Source organism: Chanodichthys erythropterus, chromosome 18 (assembly GCF_024489055.1).
Source record: "Chanodichthys erythropterus isolate Z2021 chromosome 18, ASM2448905v1, whole genome shotgun sequence".
NCBI classification, from domain to species: domain Eukaryota; kingdom Metazoa; phylum Chordata; class Actinopteri; order Cypriniformes; family Xenocyprididae; genus Chanodichthys; species Chanodichthys erythropterus.
The window spans coordinates 6,530,556-6,552,347 of record NC_090238.1 but is presented as its reverse complement, the minus strand read 5'-3'; the positions used below and the strand labels follow the sequence as shown (position 1 = coordinate 6,552,347).

At 37.8% G+C, this 21,792-nt stretch overlaps 1 protein-coding gene across 7 annotated transcripts in view; it reads right to left on the bottom strand.

The window, feature by feature from the left end:
- Positions 1-21,792, bottom strand: part of stxbp5b (syntaxin binding protein 5b (tomosyn)) — a 78,454-nt gene that overhangs the window by 35,110 nt on the left and 21,552 nt on the right. For all 7 annotated transcript variants that reach the window (XM_067368479.1, XM_067368482.1, XM_067368480.1 and 4 more), the window contains exons 3-14: positions 17,741-17,822; positions 17,443-17,543; positions 12,908-13,042; positions 12,670-12,733; positions 12,506-12,589; positions 10,673-10,796; positions 7,999-8,077; positions 7,516-7,670; positions 6,987-7,059; positions 6,765-6,912; positions 950-1,017; positions 734-774 (exon numbers count right to left, since the gene is read on the bottom strand). In XM_067368479.1, coding sequence (XP_067224580.1) covers positions 734-774; positions 950-1,017; positions 6,765-6,912; positions 6,987-7,059; positions 7,516-7,670; positions 7,999-8,077; positions 10,673-10,796; positions 12,506-12,589; positions 12,670-12,733; positions 12,908-13,042; positions 17,443-17,543; positions 17,741-17,822 — 1,154 coding nt within the window. The remainder of the gene's footprint in view (positions 1-733; positions 775-949; positions 1,018-6,764; positions 6,913-6,986; positions 7,060-7,515; positions 7,671-7,998; positions 8,078-10,672; positions 10,797-12,505; positions 12,590-12,669; positions 12,734-12,907; positions 13,043-17,442; positions 17,544-17,740; positions 17,823-21,792) is intronic.

Here is a 21,792-nt window from a genome sequence, read left to right as displayed (position 1 = left end):
TACGTTCATAGTAAGTATATGGAAATAGGACCGTAAAATAAAGTGCATCCTTGTACATAAACATTACATAGGAATTACCAGCTCTTTAACCTTTGATAATAATAATAAGCTTAAGCATTTTAAACAATTAGTAAGTACAGTAATGTGTCTTACTAGTTACCATAAATAAGTGCTTGTTATTACCCACACTTGTCTGTAAGTACAAAATATTTACCATGTACGTACTATTAGTAAGTACAGTAATGTGTCTGTTAGTTACCATATACGGACACTATAGGTAAGCACCTGTTATTACCCAACACTAACTACTTTGTATCTATAGATACATAGTAGTTACCATGTATGTACCATTGGAAAGTACAGCAGTGTTTATTAGTTCCCATGTACATACATGTAAGGTAAGTACCTTGTGTTACCACTCTTTTACCTGTATGTACAATATAATTACTATATATGTACCAGGAAAGTACACATACTGTAAAATAAAGTGCTACCGCAAAATCAAATTAGCCAAAATATTTATTTAACAAACAAACACACACACACACACACACACACACACAAAAAAAAACATTGTGAATGATGGTTGTTCCAATTCTTTGGAAATCTGCAGAACTTCCCTGGTCCAGATTCTGTGTGCATCTGATAATTTCTATTTTTCCAACCCAAAACATTTCCATATAATCTACATGTGACATAAAACATAAGTGTTTATTTTCTGAGACAAACTCACATGCTGAGGCATCCCAAAACTTGATCGATCCATCAGCATGCCTGTTGTTTCAGGAAGAAAAAAAGAAAACAATAACAGCTCTGGAATACTGGCTCCAAATTGAAAAGTATTTTCCTTCCAACAAGTAAAAAAGGTTTCTCTCTCTAATCCAATTATAAAACGTGAATAGGCTTCAGTACAGCAAAGAGTTTATGTATGTGCTTGGAGATCACTTACCCAGTGATGATGATCTCTGAAAAACTTAGCGTTCCCTGGCCCCAGTTACCTCCACTTACTGGCCATTCCTGCATAAACACAGGTTTGTATCAGTCATTTAGATATTTCCTTTTTTTTTTTTTTTTTTTTAAAGAGGACCTACAATGTTTTTTTTGCATTTCAACTTTCTTTAGTGTGTAATGTTGCTGTTTGAGCATGAATTCAAAGCAAGATGGCGCCACGAACGGCCGCCTCTGTGTAGAGCTCTCCAGTTGTTTTACTGTTTTTGTTTGTTTGCCCTGTTTTTTTATACAATCAGTTTCACCAGGGATAAATTCGGCAATACACACCACCCAATATTTCCCCGGTTTTCGACTACTCGTACATTTGCTGGACATTTTAGTTGGAGGGGCAGCTGCACTTTTCAAACGCTCCAGGATGCGCAAAGGTGGGAAGCAAGCCGGCGCGCTATTTAAGCTCAGATAGCGCGGTTCTAAAGCCAGTATCCATCTGGCAAATCTCCGCTTCTTACCTAACAAAACAAATGCTTTCTTCTCTCCCGAACAAATAAAGACATTTCAAACTCTGCTGCTCTGTTTCATGGAAACCTGGCTGAATATCACTCTGTTCCACATACAGCTTTGGAGCTCTCTGATCAATGTCTGGTTCATCTTATACAGACCTACAGGCAGAAACTGAAATGAGCTAAACCTGTATTAAGGACTGTAAAAAGATGAACTAATGAAGCAGAGCGGGATTTACAAGCCTACTTCAAATGCACTGATTGGAATGTTTTTTGAGGCTGCTGCCACTGATCTGGATGAGTGCACAGATTCTGTAACAACATATATCAGTTTCTGTGAGGATACGTGCATCCCAGACTTCCAGGCCTTCGTCAGGCCAAAGAAGATGCCTACAAGAACAGGGACAGAGTCTTGTTTAAATGGGCCAAATACATACTGACAAAGGAGATCAGAGTGGCTAAAAGGAACAATTCGGAAAAGCTGAGAAACCAGTTTTCAGCCAAAGACCCTTCATCAGTGTGGAAAGGCCTGAAAGACATAGAGACATAGAGGTCTGAATGGGCTTTAAACTCGACCCGACCCGACCCCGAACGGCTCTGTAAGACAGCTTTGTAAGACCTACACTGCACATAACCGCTGAGCTACTTAAAAGTTGAATGACAAGATCATATCGTTCAACTTTTAAATAGATAGAAACATCAGACTAAGTAGTAGATATGACACACAGAGGCCATTTGACATGCTCTCGCGCCTCATTTCATTCTGCACGCAGTCATGTATCATATCGTACAATGTTTTAAACATTTAAATACACATATCAAATAAAATAATACAAAATGTGTATGATGTAGTGTTTTACATGGTAGTAGCCTACTCTTGACAAAGCTGATTTCTGAGAGACGCCAAGAGAAACGCGGCTATTTGATTTATGAATGCGCTTGGTCATTTCATTCATATAATTTACACTTATTCGTCTATGATATCATACAATGTTTAAAACATTTAAATATAAATTATATAGCATTTTACAGTAGACCTACTCTATTATGCAAGTGACATATCAGTAAGATTTCAGTAGAATAAACGTTCAGATTTTAGTTTTTCTAAGAAAAAGTTTGTTTGTTTATTTATCCATGTCTTTTCAGATACCTGCTATAAATTAAAATAATTTGCCAGGTCTATGAAAACCCTACTTAGAGGTCGTTCCACATTATTAAGCAAGTCACAGTTCTCATGCAATATGGGGAGGAAGAAAGATCTTTCTGAAGATGAAAAGCATGAAATGGTGCAATGTTGTGCAAAAGGCATGAAAACAACTAATATTGTGTGAAAACTGAATGGAGAATTATCATAAGATTTGTGAGTGATTTAGAGCACATCAGAACACAGTCAGATAAAGGCTTATCAACACTTTGGAGTCTGAGGTATCGCCAGCGATACCACCTCGGTTTTTTTCTTACCAGTGTGAAAGAGACTCAAAATATTCAGTCAATGTTGCACATACAATTAAGAGTTATAGACCATCTGTCGCCTCCCTCTGAACGAAGTTCAATCTGATAGTTCTCAGAAAATGAACTATAACTTAGTGAATACTAATCACAAAAAAATTAGACTTATGTCTAAAGAAACTATGAAATGTCAGGTTTTAAATCGTGTAAGTCAAATCGAAAACAACAATTCTCTGTTTATGTAATCTGTATGAAAAGAGACACATGTCAGACGCCCGTGATTCAGCTCATTATCCGCTAATGCGGCCACACCCACAGAGCCAGCGCTATTCAGATGCAAATTCTGAGGCAATACATGTATACTTTGTCGCAATCATGTATTCATTGTCTTGAAAAGTGTTTATCTGGATGTTATAGCGATCTCTGGAAGCCTCTGTTACTTCCTGGAATGTCACATGATATGCCTCTTATTTGTGGACTAAAAGTGCACAGAGCGCCCTCCGGCTGCACGTATGAATTGAAAACACAGTATCCAGTGCTCACAGTGATGACAGTAAATATAGAAATATTACTCTTCTGTATAGAAAATTGACATAAACATATGAGAATCCATCAATATTTCTCCAAATGTGCATGCTTTTAAGCAATTTAAAGAAATTATGGTCAATATAAGATTTTAAGAGTCAAAATGTGAAGCTTGAGTCTTAGATCTTTTTAATGATGTATAGTTTGTCAACTGCACATTAACATTATCACAGCATTATTCATGATGATTCACACCTCCACGCATTCTGTGTTTCTTGACAAAAAATGTCTTAGAAAATTTAAATCTCTCTATTGTTTTAAATGAACGAGTAGGCAGGATAATTTTTCCATCATTTTTAAGCATAAACTCTAGTCTACAACCTCCAATACCCAGAAGTCGTGTGAACACAGATTTCATATATTTTGTTGGCCTTATTTCAGTGACTTAAGTTTTTTGTTTTTTCAATAACAACGCATAAACATTATTCCTTCAAAAACACAAACATGTACATACATATTCCTCACATATTATTGTAGCCTAGTTTGTGCTGAATACAGTGTAATAACACTTTTGTCATTAATATGTTTATGAACAACTGAAAAAAGCACAAATGTCAGGGCAGTGTTTCCCATACAATGACTAGACTGTGGCGGCCCGCCACATTCTAATTTGTCCCGCCACAGTCTCAAAATGAAACGGAAATTAGGTTTGTTGCGATATTTAAATAACCGTCTGATAATTGTGCTCTTATATGGCAAAAGTGGGAGTCATAGAGTAAAATAAGTTGACTAGCACCAATTAAGTTTTCGTGCACTATATTCAAATTAATCTGAAGCTGTTCCATAGCCTCATGTGAGAGAATATGTACATCATTAAGTTCACGGTCAGAAAATCTTCTTCCCTCCGCTGCAGCTGTCTGTCAATCATTCTCTGTTCAGCAATCAAACAGTGCGTCGCGTTCGGTAACGACAGTCAGCACGGTAAAACTCTCCAATATGATATATTCCCATTTTAATACTTGAAATGTAGATAAAGTGCTGTGGATTTGCATAAAATGACTTTATCTTGCTGGAGTTTTTTGCTGTTTCTGAACGATGTCATCATACTGGCTATAGTGTGTCTGTTAGATCGCACAACACAAGGACTATGTATTTGCATCACACGCACAATAACTGGAATTAACATATGTTTAATAAACTGTTAGATGCAGATATACACAGGGACTCTCTTTGTACCGTGAACTTTTCAATGCGTAGCGCAACTGCGTGCTCTGACTCCACATTGCTTCAAGCACATCATTCTACACCCGGGATGCGCATAAGCGTTTTTTTTGCTGCTGTTTTGAAGCGTTTCATATTATAAAGGTTTTGCACTCTGAAAGATTATTAATAGCCTATTTTGTTCTGTCGTATCTATCATATTTTTTTGCCCCATTAAAAAGCTGCACAATACATTTAAAATAAGCTTAAAATAAGTATTCTTTCTTTAAATACATATAATTATTTACATATAAATTGTTTTTTTATTTCTTAAGAATACAACATTTGAAAAACATTTGGATTTATAAAATTACTGTGCAAAGGTGTTTTTGCTCTCAGAATGCACCAGATTGAAGCATTTAAATTTAAAATGTACAAAATGTTCCTCCGGGGGGGCATGCCCCAGACCCCCCTAGAGGAACCGATGTCCACCCACCACAGTCTCACAAAATCCTGTGGGAAACACTGCAGGGCATGTCAAAACTTTTCCAGGGCCCCAAAAATCCTCAGTCCCCAGAGGGTTAATGAAAGTTCCTGTCAAAAAAGATGTGTGTCGGGTCTACCGGAAACAGAAGATGAGGAAAACACCAGGTCCAGATGGTGTTCCACCAGCCTGTCTGAAATCCTGTGCTGACCAGCTGGCCCTTATCTTCACAGATCACTGGAGCTGTGCAAAGTTTTTTTCCTGCTTCAAGCGCTCCACCATTATTCCCATCTCAAAGAAACCCAAAATCACAGTACTGAATACTACAGACCTGTTGCCTTAACATCTGTGGTCATGAAGTCATTTGAAAGACTGGTGCTGGCGTACCTGAAGGACATTACTGGACCACCTGCAGTTTACTTATGGTGCAAAAAGGTCTGTAGAAGATGCAGTCAAGATGGGACTGCAATATATCCTACTACATCTGGACAAACCAGGGACTTATGTGAGGATCCTGTTTGTGAACTTCAGCTCGGCCTTCATCCCAAACCTCCTCCTGTCCAAATTAACCAAGCTCTCTGTGCCCACTTCAATCTGTCAGTGGATCACCAGCTTAATGTCAGATTGGCAACAGCTAGTGAGGCTGGGAAAATTCTCATCCAGCTCCTGCACGATCAGATCAGCACTGTTGCCCCTAGGGGTGCATTCTCTCCCTTCTCTTCTCCCATCAACAACTGCACCACAAAAGACCCCACTGTCAAACTCCTGAAGTTTTCAGACAACACCACTCTCATTTGCCTCTTCCAGGATGGTGACAAGTCTGCTTACAGACAGGAAGTTATAGAGCTGGCTGTCTGGTGCAGTTATAACAACCTGAAACTTAACATGCTCATAACAGTGGAGATGAGTGTGGACTACAGGAGAAACACCCCAGCATTAATCCCACTCGACATCATGGACAGCAATGTAGCAACAGTGGAGTCATTCAGGTTCCTGAGCACCACCATCACTCGGGACCTGAACTGGGAGTTCCACATAGACTCCATTGTCAAAAGGCCCGGCAGAGACTGTACTTCCTTCGCCAGCTGAGGAAGTTCAACTTGCCTGTTTCTTGTCACTGTCATTCTGTTTGTGCTGTGGAAGCTTCTGTCACCAAAACAAATTCCTCGTGCAAACATGTGCAAACATACCTGGCAATAAAGCTCTTTCTGATTCTGAAAAGGTCTGTAAATGTTACAAAGCACAAAGTCAATCCAAAGGGAGTTATTCTCTATATCAATAAACAATGTTTTTGAACTCCCTGAAACGCCTCGATTGTAGTCTCGAGTTTTCTTCCGGGAACAAACATATCACAATATTCCTCATTTAAATAATTCCAGCCCACAACATACACAAAATAAAGAGTTGAGTCTTAGTTGATTTAGTAGTGTGTTGGAACTCACGTTATGATAAGGTGTGTGACATTTCCCAAACAGAACACATTGCGCTTTTCAGAAGGATGGGCTTCATAGAGACCGGAACTAAACTGAGTGCTACTAACAAACTGGGAAGAGAGGAGCTGCAACAATATATGTGGAAAAATAATGTTCTTCTTTTTTTAACATTTAAGCATGAAAACCTATTCAAGTAGCCTATTCAAAAGGGCAGAATATTACCTTCTTACTGAAGCCCTGTCTTTTTTGTCTGGAGCCAACAGAGTAAAGTGCAGGAATGACTTCAGCAGGACAGTCAGCAAAATATTCGCAGCAGGTCACCGGAGACTCGTGGATGGAAAGAGGATATGGATTCTCGAAGATCGGATACCTGCACAAAGAGCTGTTTAGAAATAAACTGAGCACAAAGGATTAAAGTGTCTATCACATTTGGCATTTATTCACCCAATTTGTGCAAGGTCAATAACAACCAAATCCTTCTCCAGCAGGACAACAACAGCATAAGGCTCCTGGAAATCTGTGGAGATACAGAAGGAATATTTCTTTTAAAACTTAGATGAGACATCATTACAAAATATTTACATTTACATTTATTTTTCCTTATTTATTCAATGAAAAACTGTTAGTAGAAAATAATTTAATAGCTAGATTTTCAGTGCATTTTAGTGCTTGCATAAATGTTTAATCTACATTGCAATGACTGTTTAGACCAAATTATAGTTAATTCAATGTATATATTTTCATTTAGATCACCCAGTCAAACATACAGCACTCTAGTTCTCATTTCATATATATGTATATATGAAACAACCAAAGAAACTTTAAATCAATTTTTTGCTTTTTTTTTTTTTTTTTTTTTTACATTTAAATTTAAAATTTTACAGAATTTACATCTCTGTTGTTTTTATAGGCACTGTTACGAATGCAGTAAAAGTTATTGGAAAATCTAGCGATAGGTTCTTAGGTGACTTGCCGTTTGGATATGGGGTTTCACACAGCGTAAGGAAATCCACTATGGGGTAGTCCATCTCCAGCACTGCAGTGCTTTTCCCATGCATCACAGTCAGACAGGCTCGCCTACCCACTGTATCATATGACAAACCTCCACACAGTATCATGAATGGGTCCCTTAACAAAACAAATGAACAAATCTCAATTTTCCATGATGCAAAGTGAAGCCAAGCCGGAAGTGAAACAAATTAGTGCTTCATTCAGAAGGAGTGGAATGAAGAAAATGATTAAATGCAAAACTAGGCTTTCATTTACAAAATCTATTGTCATATTAGCTTTATATTTTATGTCAGTCCTCTGTAAAACATCTTGTCATCTCTGTAAATAAAAACAGAAGCCACACAATCTCTCGCAATGCAACGTTGCACAAGTCTCAAACCAATGCATCATGCTCTTTTTGCTTACTAAATGCAACCCTGAGTTCAGCTTCCACCCAAAGCCTTACCCTGCTCTGGTAGTTTTGTACTCCACTTTCAAGATGGGTTTGCATGGCTCTGGTTTCTTTCCATCCTTGGGCTGTTTTCCTGAGAGAGAATGCTGCATGTTAAACAAAAATATGCCTTCACGTGTTTTTATTTCCTTTCATCGTTTCACTTTATCTCCATTGTTTTTTTGTTTTTTGTTATTTTATCATGGGAACCCCGATAAATTAAGGTCCGGAATCTTTAAGCACCTCATGGTTTGTTTTTGATTCAGGAGCCACAATATGATACCAAAAAAATGATCCTTGTAACATCTTTCTGCAACAGTGTAGGGACACAAATCTTTGACACATTAAGGTGGCTTGTCCCACATGTCCCTTATTTGAACAGAATTATTATTCTTTTTAAAAAATAACAACAATAAACATTTCTGATGATTCATTTCTGTGGACGGAGTTTTTGAGAAACAATCATGATGCACTTGTAAATAGACTGTTTTGCTCCACCTCTATTAATGATATGGATTTATTAAGTGAAAAGACTATATTATTAAAACTGAAGTTTGTCATTTTTGGGGGATGTTAAAATACATTCTCCTTCTTATCTAATTTGCAGTAAAAGCTTTAAGTAAACCATACAGTATCTCAAAAAAAGTGAATACACCCCTCACATTTCAGTAACCATTTTAGTTTATCTTCTCAAGGGACAATACTATATAAATTAAACTTGGATATATTTTAGAGTAGTCAACGTTCTGCTTGTATAGCAGTATAGATTAACTGTCCTCTGAAAATAACTCAACATAAATCCATTATTGTCAAAATAGCTGGCAAAAAAAGTCAGTACACCCTAAGGCTGCATTCACACGGGGCGCCAGCGTTAACGCTTCTCGTTTACTTTGAATGGGTGACGTCATGCGTTGCCGAACTGAATTGTGGGTTCCGTCGCGTCGCTTCACTCGCGTTGCAAGCGGCAGAAGTTGAAGATTTCTCAACTTTTCAAGCGCCAACGCAGGCGTCATCCAATCAGATTGCCCTATGCAAATACCCTAGAGCAGTCGCAGCCAACTGCGTTCGTGCAACACCGGAAAGTAATGTGATTGGCTGTAATCACTATAACGGTTGCGTCAGCACAAGCTTCAGACACGCCCTCCGTCAAGCGTTGACGCTGACGCCCCGTGTGAATGCAGCGTAAGTGATAACAGCTGTATGTTGTTTAATCATGCAAAGCCATATGTCTTATTCATCATGTTCATGTTTTTGTCTGCTTGACAGGACCATACAAATTTGTGCATCTTGTATTAGAGCAGTTAAAATTTGGTGCTTTGAGTACAATTCTCTCACACTGATCACTGGATGTTCAACATGGCACCTCATGACAAAGAACTCTCTGAGGATTTGAGAATTAGAATTGTTTCTCTCCACAAAGATGGCCTAGGCTATAAGAAGATCTGTAACACCATGAGTTACAGTACAGTGGCTAGGGTCATACAGAGGTTTTCCAAGATGGGTTCCACTCAGAACAGGCCAAAGAAGTTGAATCAAAGAAGTTGAGTCCTTGTGTTGCGCAACAGGTGCAGAAGCTGGCTTCAAAAAACAGATGCATGAGTGCTGCCAGCATTGCTTTAGAGGTTGCAGAAGCGGAAGGTCAGCTTGTCAGTGCTCAGACCATACGCCGCACACTGCAACAAGTTGGTTTGCATTGCTGTCGTCCCAGAAAGAAGCCTCTTCTGAAGCAGGCTCATAAGAAAGCCCACAAACGGTTTGCTGAAGACAACCTGTCCAAGAGCATGAATTACTGGAACCATGTCCTGTGGTTTGATGAGACTAAGATAAACTTGTTTGGCTCAGATGGTGTCCAGTATGTGTGGCGACACCCTGGTGAGGAGAACCAAGAAAATTGTGTCTTGCCTACAGTCACGCATGGTGGTGGTAGCATCATGGTCTGGGGCTGCATGAGTGCTGCTGGTACTGGGGAGCTCTGCTTCATTGAGGGAAACATGGATTTCAACATGTACTGTGACATTCTGAAGCAGAACATGATGCCTCCCTTCAGAAACTGGGCTGGACGGCATGATAATGACCCCAAACACACCGCCAAGATTACAACTGCCTTGCTGAGGAAGCTGATGGTGAAGGTGATGGAGTGGCCAAGTGGAAGAGGATCCCAGCAACAACTTGTGCAGCTCTGGTGAATTCCATGCCCAGGAGGATTAAGGCAGTGCTAGATAACAATGGTGCTCACACAAAATATTGACACTTTGGGCACAGTTTTGACATGTTCACTGAGGGTGTACTCATTTTTATTGCCAGGTATTTAGATAATAATAGCTGTATGTTGAGTTATTTTTAGAAGACAGTAAATCTGTACTACTATACAAGCAGCACATTGACTACTCTAAAGTATATCCAATTTTCATTTCTATAGAATTGTCGCTTTAACATATAATAAAATGATTGCTGAAATGTGAGGGGTGTACTCACTTTTGTGAGATAATGTATGTAGACTTATTTCCTGTATAAACAGAGTGACATCAATGTGTTTGAGAAACCTGTTTGGAAACAAACACTTCCAGTGCTGCTAGCAGCACACAAATGACACACTTCACCCCTACGGTACTTTGATATTTATTCTGTGCTCCCTAAAGCGTTCAACCTGAGGAACTTGGAACAGAGTTTGTTTTGGGCAGAAGCTTACCATGCGGTGTAATGATCTGGGCAGGCTTGGCTGGAGCGCGTACATTCCATGTGGTAAGTGTGCCATCTGAGTGACTGCACACAAACTGTTTCCCCTCGTGATGCCAAGCCACAGAGTGGATCGCCTACAGGCCAAACAAAGGATGAGTAATTAACCACAAGGGAAACCAGGTCAGGCAAACTACGGTTCATTTGATGCGACAGCAAATATGAGTTGACAATAAATACAATCACACACAAAAAAAAAAATCTTAGTTCTGTTCTTCTGGAATAATTTACTTCTTGCAGACTAGAGTTGTTCATTTGAGTACTTTGAGTCTGAACTGCACTTGAATGACAAATTACCGCCAAAAATAACGTCACAGCCAATCCTAAAATTAAAAATGTGTATAGCTGTCATTGAAGTAAATGTTTTTGTGTTAAAGTGAATCACATGCAATTATTCATGTTTTCATGATCAATCACTGCTGTCACATTTGAGTACCAGAAATCCAGACTGACATTAAGTTCTACAGATGGTGGCATCAGCACCTGCAAATTCAAATGCTTTCTCACTGGATCTCCCAGTTCTGTGTTCACTGTAAAAACTTATTGTTGGTTTAACTTAAAGTAAGTTACATGGTTGCCTTAAAATTTTAAGTTCAGTAAAATAAAAAAAATTGAGATTGGTTTAATCAACAGACACTCTGTTAAGACTCTAAGATATATTGTCTGTTTTCATCTGTCATTGTATACTCTCTTTCTCTGTGTGTATAGTCGTGTTTGTGTTCCACGTGGGCGTGGTTTCCATTTACCATTCAGGAAACACTGATTGGTCCAGCTAAGCACCTGACCTGTACTTTTAGGACCGCCCCAAACACTCAGCCTTTGCCTTGTGCCTCGTTGATTTTGTGCTATCGCCATCGTTCTTCGCTTCCATTGACTTTTGATTATACTGTTTGTTTCGTCATCGTATGTTTGAGAGTGTCGTGCCAGAGAGATTGTGAGTGTATAAGGAGATTGTGAGTGTTTGTTCATCTTTAATAATTTTGATTACCTGGTTTATTTGATCTTTGCCTGTTTGACTACACCAATTTAATTACGAAACTGATTTGTTTGCCCAAAACCCTGTATATACTGCTGTAAAAACTCTAAATATTATTTTTAGGGAGGTAGGGGGTTTGACGCCAATTTATTTGTATCTTAATTTCAATTTGCTTATGGTTAAGGCAGATAGGTAAGTTAAGTTGTATTTTGTTTTCTTTATTTTTGGGTGAGGTAATTTAGTTTCTAAAAGAAGATTGTTTTGTTTATTGTTTTGGCCGTGTCTACCCCTGATGTTGAAGCCCTTTTTTTCATTGTGAATAAACTTTGTATTGATTTTGATATCTCTCTGGTATTGAGACACGCTTCTGTTACGGCTGAATCCTAGTAACACAAAATATTACGTTATCTGAACCACATTAATTATGATGATTTGATAAAAGAAAAAAAGTAATAATTTTTAACATTGTAGTAACGGTGTCAAGTGATCGAGATTGGCCTGTGAGTAAACCTGTTCTGAGCTCACACTTCGTATCTTATATTGTGCTGCAAAGCACAAATGAGAAGCATGGTTTTGTTTCATTTGCTATTTGATGTTTTTCATATGCAACAGAAATGGCAGCTCTTATCAGTTGGTCAAAGTGGTGGTAGCACCAATGTGACCTCTAAGAATCATTCTTTGAGGGATGTTACTGAAGTAACTGTGTTTTAAAAAATGCACCAAATTTGTCTTCTGAGACCTAGACCTCAAAATCTGAGATTCAGTCAGAATACAGAGAGGCAACTTTAATCAACAATAACAATGTCTCACCTCATCATAGTTGTAACGGTAGTCAGCCTTCTTCGATTTCAAGTCCCACAGCACAACTATGCCACACTCAAAACCAATTAAAAGCTGCAAAAAAGAAACACAATTTTTCTAAAATGGTACAAACTAAAAGCTGAACAATCAGAAAATATATTTTATCTTCGTACTTTCCCTTCGTCCATGGGGTTATCGCTGATATGAACTACAGGTCCAGGGTGAGTCTTTGAGGAACTGTTGAAGAAAGGAAAATGTTTTGACAAATAGAAAGGCGGTATGCAGAGATCATGCGTGATGATCTTGTGTAAATATCTGGCATAAGACCTTTAATTAGAATTCTCAAATCTAAAGGAAAAAAAACACATAAAAATCACAGGAGTTCACGGTGTGTATACATGAAGCCCTTACAGTTCAATGGCTTTGTTCCACATGATGACATAGCCTGAGAGGGTGAAGGACTCCACATTGACAATGTGAATGTTCCCTCTTTCCGTGCCCACGTACAACCATTTACTCTGAAACGGCAAATGGCAAAACGTGATCCTGCCAAAAGACAAAGAGAGAACTGACCTTAATCAAAGTGAAATATTCACTGTGATTATCTCACACGATGGTGAACATTTGACTGATTTGTGCATCGTGATGCATTAAGGATGAAATGGCAATAACAGCAGAGTGAAATCTGTGCAAAATGAATGAGTCACGGTTGATAAATCAACTGGCATTACTGTGGACGACTGTGCATTACTGCCATTGTCTGTCTTATGAAAGGGACAGCAATCAAGTCTATATGCATTTAAGGACACTTGAGAACACTGTCCTGCCCTCTTGTCTCTGAACAATCATTCATTTCAACCCTTTATTCTGAGTTGGTCTGCTGTTTAAGAGAAAATGGAGAAACCCAAATGGGCACTTTGTCCAGGTAAAGGCCAACTTTTGCATTTTCTGAATAAAATGTGAGTGGTGTTTGCCATCTTGCTGCCACAACGCTAGAGTATTTGGGGTGGTTGCTGGGGCATTGCTAAGCGGTTGATAATGTGTTTAGAGATAACATGGGTGGGTACTAACTTATGCTGTGGCCACGAGGGGATCAGAGGTAACGTTATAATTCTTTAATAATACTATTATTATTATTTTTAGTATTACTTTATTCTTAAAACTATTTCCACTACTACTATTATTTTTATTTGCCCTTTTCCTCATCCTCCATAACCCCCTTTAAAAAAGTAATTAGTTATAGTTACTAACTGAGTTAGTAACAGAGTACATCATTATAAAAGTAACTAATTACCAGGGAAAGTAACTATTGCATTAAATTTTTTTCCTTTTTTTATATATGTCAAATAACTTGGATGCCCCCAATATTAAATATAAGTCTAAAAATAAATTATGCTTAATCCGACTCGTGACTTATGATCCACTCTTGCTCACGACATGAAATTTCTCTATACTGTACTATGTGTTGGTAGCCATTAAAGAAAACGTAGTTTCATATTTATGTTTAAATAGGCCTATGTTATTTTTTAAAATCAACTATTTGATTATGAACAGCATGAGTAAGATAGGATACATCATAAGATGCGCAATATATCGAGAGACATGGAGTGGGTCAGACATGATTTTGACCACTTCGTTAAGTTTTGTTTTGTAGAAAGCCTTTCTTTAAAGTGAATTTCATTTTGTAAAAATTGTATCTTTAATTTTAAATCAATGTTTCATCAACCAATTGCCTGGATTTAATAAATAAGAAGCAAATATAGCAGACAATATAATCATGACATGGAGGCGCCGGTGCGATCACTTGCACGTGAACTGGAGCGCGTCTTTTAAGCTAAATGAACCGAAACTCAGCATATAGGCTGCTTGCCATGTAGACATGAGAAATATATCTATAGAAAGCTTGAAATGTCTACTTTTAAACTAAATAATTCAAAATGAAAAGAAATAGGCTACTCTGATTATGTAATCCGAATGAATTGCGCATTCTCGCTCTAGGTGCGTCCATGCAGAGATGATGAGAGTCAGCAATGTCAACTTCATCTTCCCAGCCGACACTGATTCAGAAAACATTAGTTTATTAATAAACAATTAAAATGTCTCCTTGCTGTTTTTGTCACATTCATAATCATTACTTTTGCCAGTTCTTTATTACAAGCTTTATGCGTGCGCTTGAGTGCTATATAGCCTATGTTATGTAACGCTCATTATTATGGTTTATTCTCTCCATGTATTAAGAAATTAAGTTAATATAAATGTGATTAGTCAACTAATGGCTTAAATGAACAACTACTAGTTGACTAGAAAAAACTTATTTCACATATTTTCGATCCAGCATGTCACAAAGCGTATTCTGGTTTGAGCTTGTGCTCCGCTCGCATGCTCTGACACCCACACACAGAGAGAGAGAGAGCACTGTACATTATTATCAGTTTAAAATTATATTTGTGTATGACTAACCTGTACTATTTCTTTATAACAAAACGCTTTGCAGGTCTATTGTCTCTAGTCACACACCAATCGTCATCAATTAGCATGTGTCACGCCCCAACACACACCAGAGAAAAAACTTTGCAGATACTATGGATAGAGCTATTTGGATGAAAACCGCTTCAGTGTTCTCAATTACAGTAACACGGCATTTTTTTTGTCAGTACCGGTAACGGCGCTGTAACGGGGGGAAAAGTAATTAATTTGATTACTTGTAACTGAAAAAAGAAACGCTGTTAGTATCGGCGTTTATTTGTAACGCCATTATTCCAATCACTGGTGAGGACCCCATTGTAATTGTTCAGTCAATTTTTCTTCTTCTCTGAAATTAATCACCTTTTACGTGCTAAACGTAAACGTGCTCAAAACTCCTCAGAGATTTAACCGGATCAACATCATATTTGGTAAGTCTAATCTTAAGGCCTTAGCAATGTTAGATTGAAAAGATCTTGAGGTTTTGTTGAAGGGCGTGTCCGTGGTGGCCTGACAAAATCTGATGTTTCGCCATGAAAGAGGAAGCTGTTGTAAGTCAAGCATACAATGTCTGATCTGCCCCAAACTTCACATGTGTGATAAGAGTCCTGGCCTGAAGACATCTCTATGCCAATATTCAGTTAGTCATAGCACCACCTGCTGGCAACAGGAAATGGCATGCTTTGCACTGTAATGCACTCCCAGAAACACATTTAAATGAGCCATGAAGTACCATGTATGTTAGAAACACGTTAAATCATGCAACACTTGGCTAAGTGCTAAAGTATGCGATTAACTCCATGAAACAGGAAGTTGTTGTAACTCAGGCATACAATGTCTGCTCCAAACTTCACATGTTTGATAATAGTCCTGGCCTGAAGACATCTACATGGCAATATTCAGTAATAGTCAAAGCACCACCTGTTGGCAGCAGGAAGTGTGGCATGTCGTAATGTCTTTCTCCTGTATTTACTTGCTTACATGCATGTCGTCCACTATTCACTGTTTTCGTAAGGCCACCGGGTGGCGGTGGCCCCGGGTGCGAGGGCCCTTTCATCGCTGCTTGCAGCTTTGATTAATAATTAATAATTTAATAATAATTAATATTATTAATTATTTTTATTAGTATTTGTTGGTTTTACTATTGTTATATTTGTTATACTTATAGCTACTCTCTGGTTTATATTCTCTGGTCTATATGCTTCCACTCCCACACCTAGATACACACACACAGACACACACAGACACACTCACTCACTCACTCACTCACTCACTCACTGTTAGTATGTTTGTTTGTCTTGGTTATTTTGTATTTAGCACATGTATATAGTGTCACAATTTGTGTTTGCACACGTACACGTATTCATACCGAATGGTTCACGAGGCAAATTCCAAGTGGAACTGATCATCCCTATGTGAGCAGGGCAAGCGTGTGCCGTATGTAGCCGTTTGGAAGGCACTTGGCAAAGGGAGCGGCGTAATTTCCTCATTATCTTCAGCTGGGATGTTCCCGTGACAACGCAGCAGAGTGTCCGTCAGCAGATGTCACTGTTTTAATAACATAATTCTTTTTCTTTTTTTTTAGCCAAGCTGTTGCAAATAAAAAACACACATTTTATATTTTAATAATTTTTTTTAAATATGCTATATAATATATAAATAAAAATATAAATTGTAAAATTATTTATGCCGGCGCTGCGCTGTCACGGGAACATCCCAGCTGAAGATAATGAGGAAATTACTCTGCTCCCTTTGCCAAATGCATTCCAAACGGCACGTAACCTGCTCACATAGGGATGATCACTTCCATTTGGTACTTGCCCCGTGAACGGTTCGGTATGAATACGCCCCTAATACTTTTAATTTTTTTAAAAAGCATTTTGCAAAGATGTTTTGAATAAACCCTTAATCCGATTCCTAAATATGAGCAATAGTAACAGTTAGGACTGCACGATTTGGAGAAAGAAAAAATAAATAAATAAATTGCAATTTTTCAGATAAAAATTGAGAGTGATTAAAAAAAAAAAAATCCAGGGTTGTTGTGCTTGTTGGTAGGGCTGCAAATTTTTGTCACAATCTGTGAATATTTATGAATATGGTTATAAAATAATAACAGCCATAGTGTTTATACTAATATGAAGTCCTTCATTTTCAAATGTTAAACCATCAAATATTCATTTTTTGAATGAAAACCACAGCAGCTTTTCTTTTTGATTCTCAATACAAGTTTTGGAAGATAACTGGCATATGTTGCATTCCCAAATGCACACTAAATTGTCCAAATGCAGAGCAGATGCAGAGATGAAGTTTGTGAAAAGCAGCATTTATTGAGAACCGAGCCGCTCTGAGCCGCTGCAAACACCGGTGGATAATGAACTGCTCACATGTTAATGAACACATTGCCAAACTTCACTCTGAGATATGCAGCCTATTTATTTATTTATTGTAGTGGTGCATGGTTTATTCGTATGCAGAATGCTTACCTCTCCCGATTAAATTTTAGAGAATGGAGAATGGCTGGAAGTTTTTGCCTCAGATTCCACAAATGAATACTGTCATCTGCCAAAGCACTAACCAGCGCCCCCTATGGACCAAACACACAAACACAAAAACACAAAAAAGACAGCTCTAAATTTGTAATTCACTACATACTGAACATATTTATTTTAAAAGACTAAACATTTTACCAAAAGCTACAGGCAATGTCAGGAAGAGGGATGAAACCAAGAGAGAAAGTAAGAGAGAGGAAATGACCATACAGATGAACAGGGCAGAACTCACTTCATTGACAAGAAACTCCAGCTGGATGACAGCCGATCCGCTCTCATGCTGGCAGTAACACTCCACTCCTGCTCGGCCGAATCTGCAGGCTCAGTTAAGGTACATACATCTCTGAACACCTCAGAGTACCTGTCAAATGTGCTAAATCCAGAATATAATTATTGTATGAAAATGCATTGCATAATTAAAGGGATATTTCACTCAAAAATTAGCATTCTGTCATCATTCACTCACCCTCATGATGTAATTCCAACAACAGTATTTTTTTATTTTGAGATGAGATTTTATTTAGGCAGAATTCAATATGATGAAACTGGCTGGTGATTTTTCCCGCCAAGGGAAAAAAAAAAAAATAATCACCATAAAAGCAATCCATATGCTTTCAAGTCTTCATAAGTCATATCACGTCTTGTCTGTGTGAGGAACAGACTCAAATTATATTACATTATATTTCAACAGAAAATAGCTCCAACTTTCTGACCATAATTCTCCTTTTGTGTTTCAAAAAAGAAAAAAATACAGAGTTGGATTACAATTGAGAGACTACATACTAGGGCTGGGGAAATAAATCGATGCATTGTGAATCGAGAAATTGTTCTGAATAGATTCTGATATTTTTCCGAAAGCATTGCGATTCTCTATCGAATCGATTCTGAGCTTAGTTTTTAACAGAAGATGGCACTATGTGCTTTAGAAACAGCCGTACTCTGCTTGCATCCAATTCCTTACACAAACCACTTGAACCTTCAATAAATAATCATTCATAAAGTTTGAAAAGTTTGAAGCGAAAAAATCGTGTCCACATGAAAACGCGAAAATGCAAAAACATGCTATGAAGTGCTGTCAAGAGCATGCAAAACATACAGGTGGTGATATAACCCTAACTGTTTAGCCATGTTGGCCAATCAGAAGCCTGGAAAAAATTTTTATTACCGGTTCTGGTTCCGACATCACTACACAAAATCTCCGGTTTCACCGTCTACATGACAACACTGCAACCAGAGTTTCTGAAAATCTTCACCCTGGCAGGAGTTTTCAAAAAAGTTCAGTTTCAGTGACAGGCAGTGTTGGGCACGTTACTTTAAAAAAAGTAATTAGTTATAGGTACTAGTTACTTCTCACAAATAGTAACTGAGTTACATCATTATAAAAGTAACTAATTACCAGGGAAAGTAACTAAAAAAAATCAAGTAAAAAAAAAATCAAATATGTAAATTAACTTTGATGTCCCCAATATTAAATATAAGTCTAAAAATAAATTATTATTTGTTTATGTAGGACTATGTTATGTTTTAAATTCATCTATTTTATTATGAAAAGTGAACAACATGAGTAAGATACGATACATCATAAGATGTGCAGACAATTGGTTTCATCAACCAATTGTCTGGATTTAATAAATAAGAAGCAAATATAGCAGACAATATAATCATGACAGAGGCGCCGGTGCGATCACTTGCACGTGAACTGGAGTTCGTCTTATAGGCTAAATGAACCAAAACTCAGTGGCTGCTTGCCTCACAGACATGAGAAATATATCTATAGAAAGCTTGAAATTCAAATTCGAAATTCAAAACGAAAAGAAATAGGCTACCCTGATTATGTAATCCGAATGAAATGTGCATTTTCTCTCTAAGCGTGTCCACGGAGATGAGAGTCAGCAATGTCAACTTAATCTTTGCAGCCGATACGGCTTGATATAGCTTGAGTGCTATATTACGTAATATATTATATATATATATATATACAAAGTATATTACGTAAACGATCATTATTATGGTTTATTCTCTCCATGTATTAAGAAATAAGTTAATATAAATGTGATTAGTCAACTAATGGCTTCAATGAACAACTTCTAGTCGACTAGAAAAAACTTATTTCACATATTTTTGATCCAGCATGTCACAAAGGGTATTCTAGTTTGAGCTTGCGCTCTGCTCGCATGCTCTGACACACACGGAGCATCGAACATTATTATCGGTTTAAAATTATATTTGTGTATGACTAACCTGTACTATTTCTTTACAACAAAACACTTTGCAGGTCTATCATCTCTAGTCACACACCAATCGTCATCAGTTAGCATGTGTCACGCCCCAAAACACACACCAGAGAAAAAACTTTGAAGGTCCTATGACAAAGAGAGGCTACTCGGATGAAAACCGCTTCAGTGTGCTAAATTTTTATTGTCAGTAATGGTAACGGCGTTGTAACGGGGGAAAAAGTAATTCATTTGATTACTCATTACTAAAGAAAGTAACGGCATTAGTAACGCTGTTTATTTACAACACCGTTATTCCCATCACTGGCGACCGGATACTGCGTTTGCGTGTGGACGAATGGCCAAACCACATAGAAAAAGCTGCGGTTTTGAAAACCTCAGATTCGACGCACAAGCGCTCTTCTTCATGAGCATTTGAGCGTGCAGTTAAAAACTAGCCTAGAGCGCCATCTGCTGTTAAAAACAAAGCTCAGAATCTAATTGTGATGCATCTGGAAAATCTTCTCTTTCCACGAATCGAGAAGCATCACAGCCCTACTACATGATGTACTGTAGGACTATTTAAACGAACCGCAAAAAGTCACAGCACCTATATGCATCTTACACAATCATATAAATTGGAAAAAATAAGGTTCATATACATGTTACTTCTCAACTAGCCATAGACACCAAAAAACAAGGCAAGTAAACGAACAGGGTTCAGCACTAACAGGAATCTGTGTTCCCAGAGGTCTGTGCGTCCTATTACCGAGGGTCTTGTCCATTGACTTAACTAAAAGGATTATACAAAGTCCCTAATCGGAGTCTTAAGTCTTGTCTGTGAATGCTGTTTCAGCCCTCTGGAGTACTGCACTCTAAATGCTCCCATAAACCCCTTCTCTAGTATGACAACAGTGACTGTCTACAGTCAAACAGTCATTCATATTCACCAGCACCATGTTGCACTTCATGCTTTCTATGTCCATTTAGGAACAAATACGAGTACTATTCCATATCAGGTTGCTGATTCCAGGGCTTCATAATGGGTGAAGAAACAGTTGCGCTGTTGTGCGTTTACACTAACAAGAGCTCTTTAAATTCTCTGTTAGATCATAATATCTTTCAAACAATCCCAAATAAAACTAGCAGATACTTTACAGCCTGTATTATGTAAAATACAATACTGGTGAGTAAAAAGAGGCTCTCGCTATAGCAATAACCTCAGATTAGAAAGCTACTTATCTGCCAAATGAAAACACTGCAAAACAACATATGGACACTGTATGTTGTTACCTCAGGACATCTAACACACTTCTTCATGCCAGAGAAGGAATTCTAAAATAGTTAACACTATAAACAGGAAATGGGTTTCTCGTCCGTATTGAATCAGCGGTTTCCTGCAGCAATGTACTAATTTCCTCTCAAGTAACTTGCAATTGCGAAAACATATTTATAAACCAGAGAGCCCTACAAGCACACACCAGCAGCTAACAGTATGTGAATCTTACTTGATGTCTGATATGTTAACTCTGTGCTGTTCGGTCACATATGTCCTATCTCTTCCAGCTAATGTATCTCTGTTAAACAGATCAATTATGGTAAACAACATTGGTAGGGCTGTGCTCAGGAAGAGAGCCATTACACTGAAGATGAACTCACCTTGCTGACACAACGGTTTGCGAACAAGACAGCACCAGAGAGTACAAGAGGGCAATAAACTAAAAACAAGACAAAACTAATGCTTGTTCTATGCATTTAGTCATGTTAATATTTCACTGTAACTCTTATGAAATGCACTAGAGACCAGAAACTTGCAATTAGTCAGCCACTATTATATTGGATTCAAATCCCTAACCTACAGTACCTATTTGTTTAAATTTATAACCTTATGTATTACAAATTCAGGGAGTAATTTACTGCCTGCAAATCATAAAGAGGTGAGCTTTTTTGACTTCGCTGGAGCCCCAGCCCTATATCATAGAGAAAATATGAGAATAACTTATATATATTATGGACATTTTAAACATTTTGGTGGCAATTTATTCATTTATTTTTGCATAGGCAAGCAGCA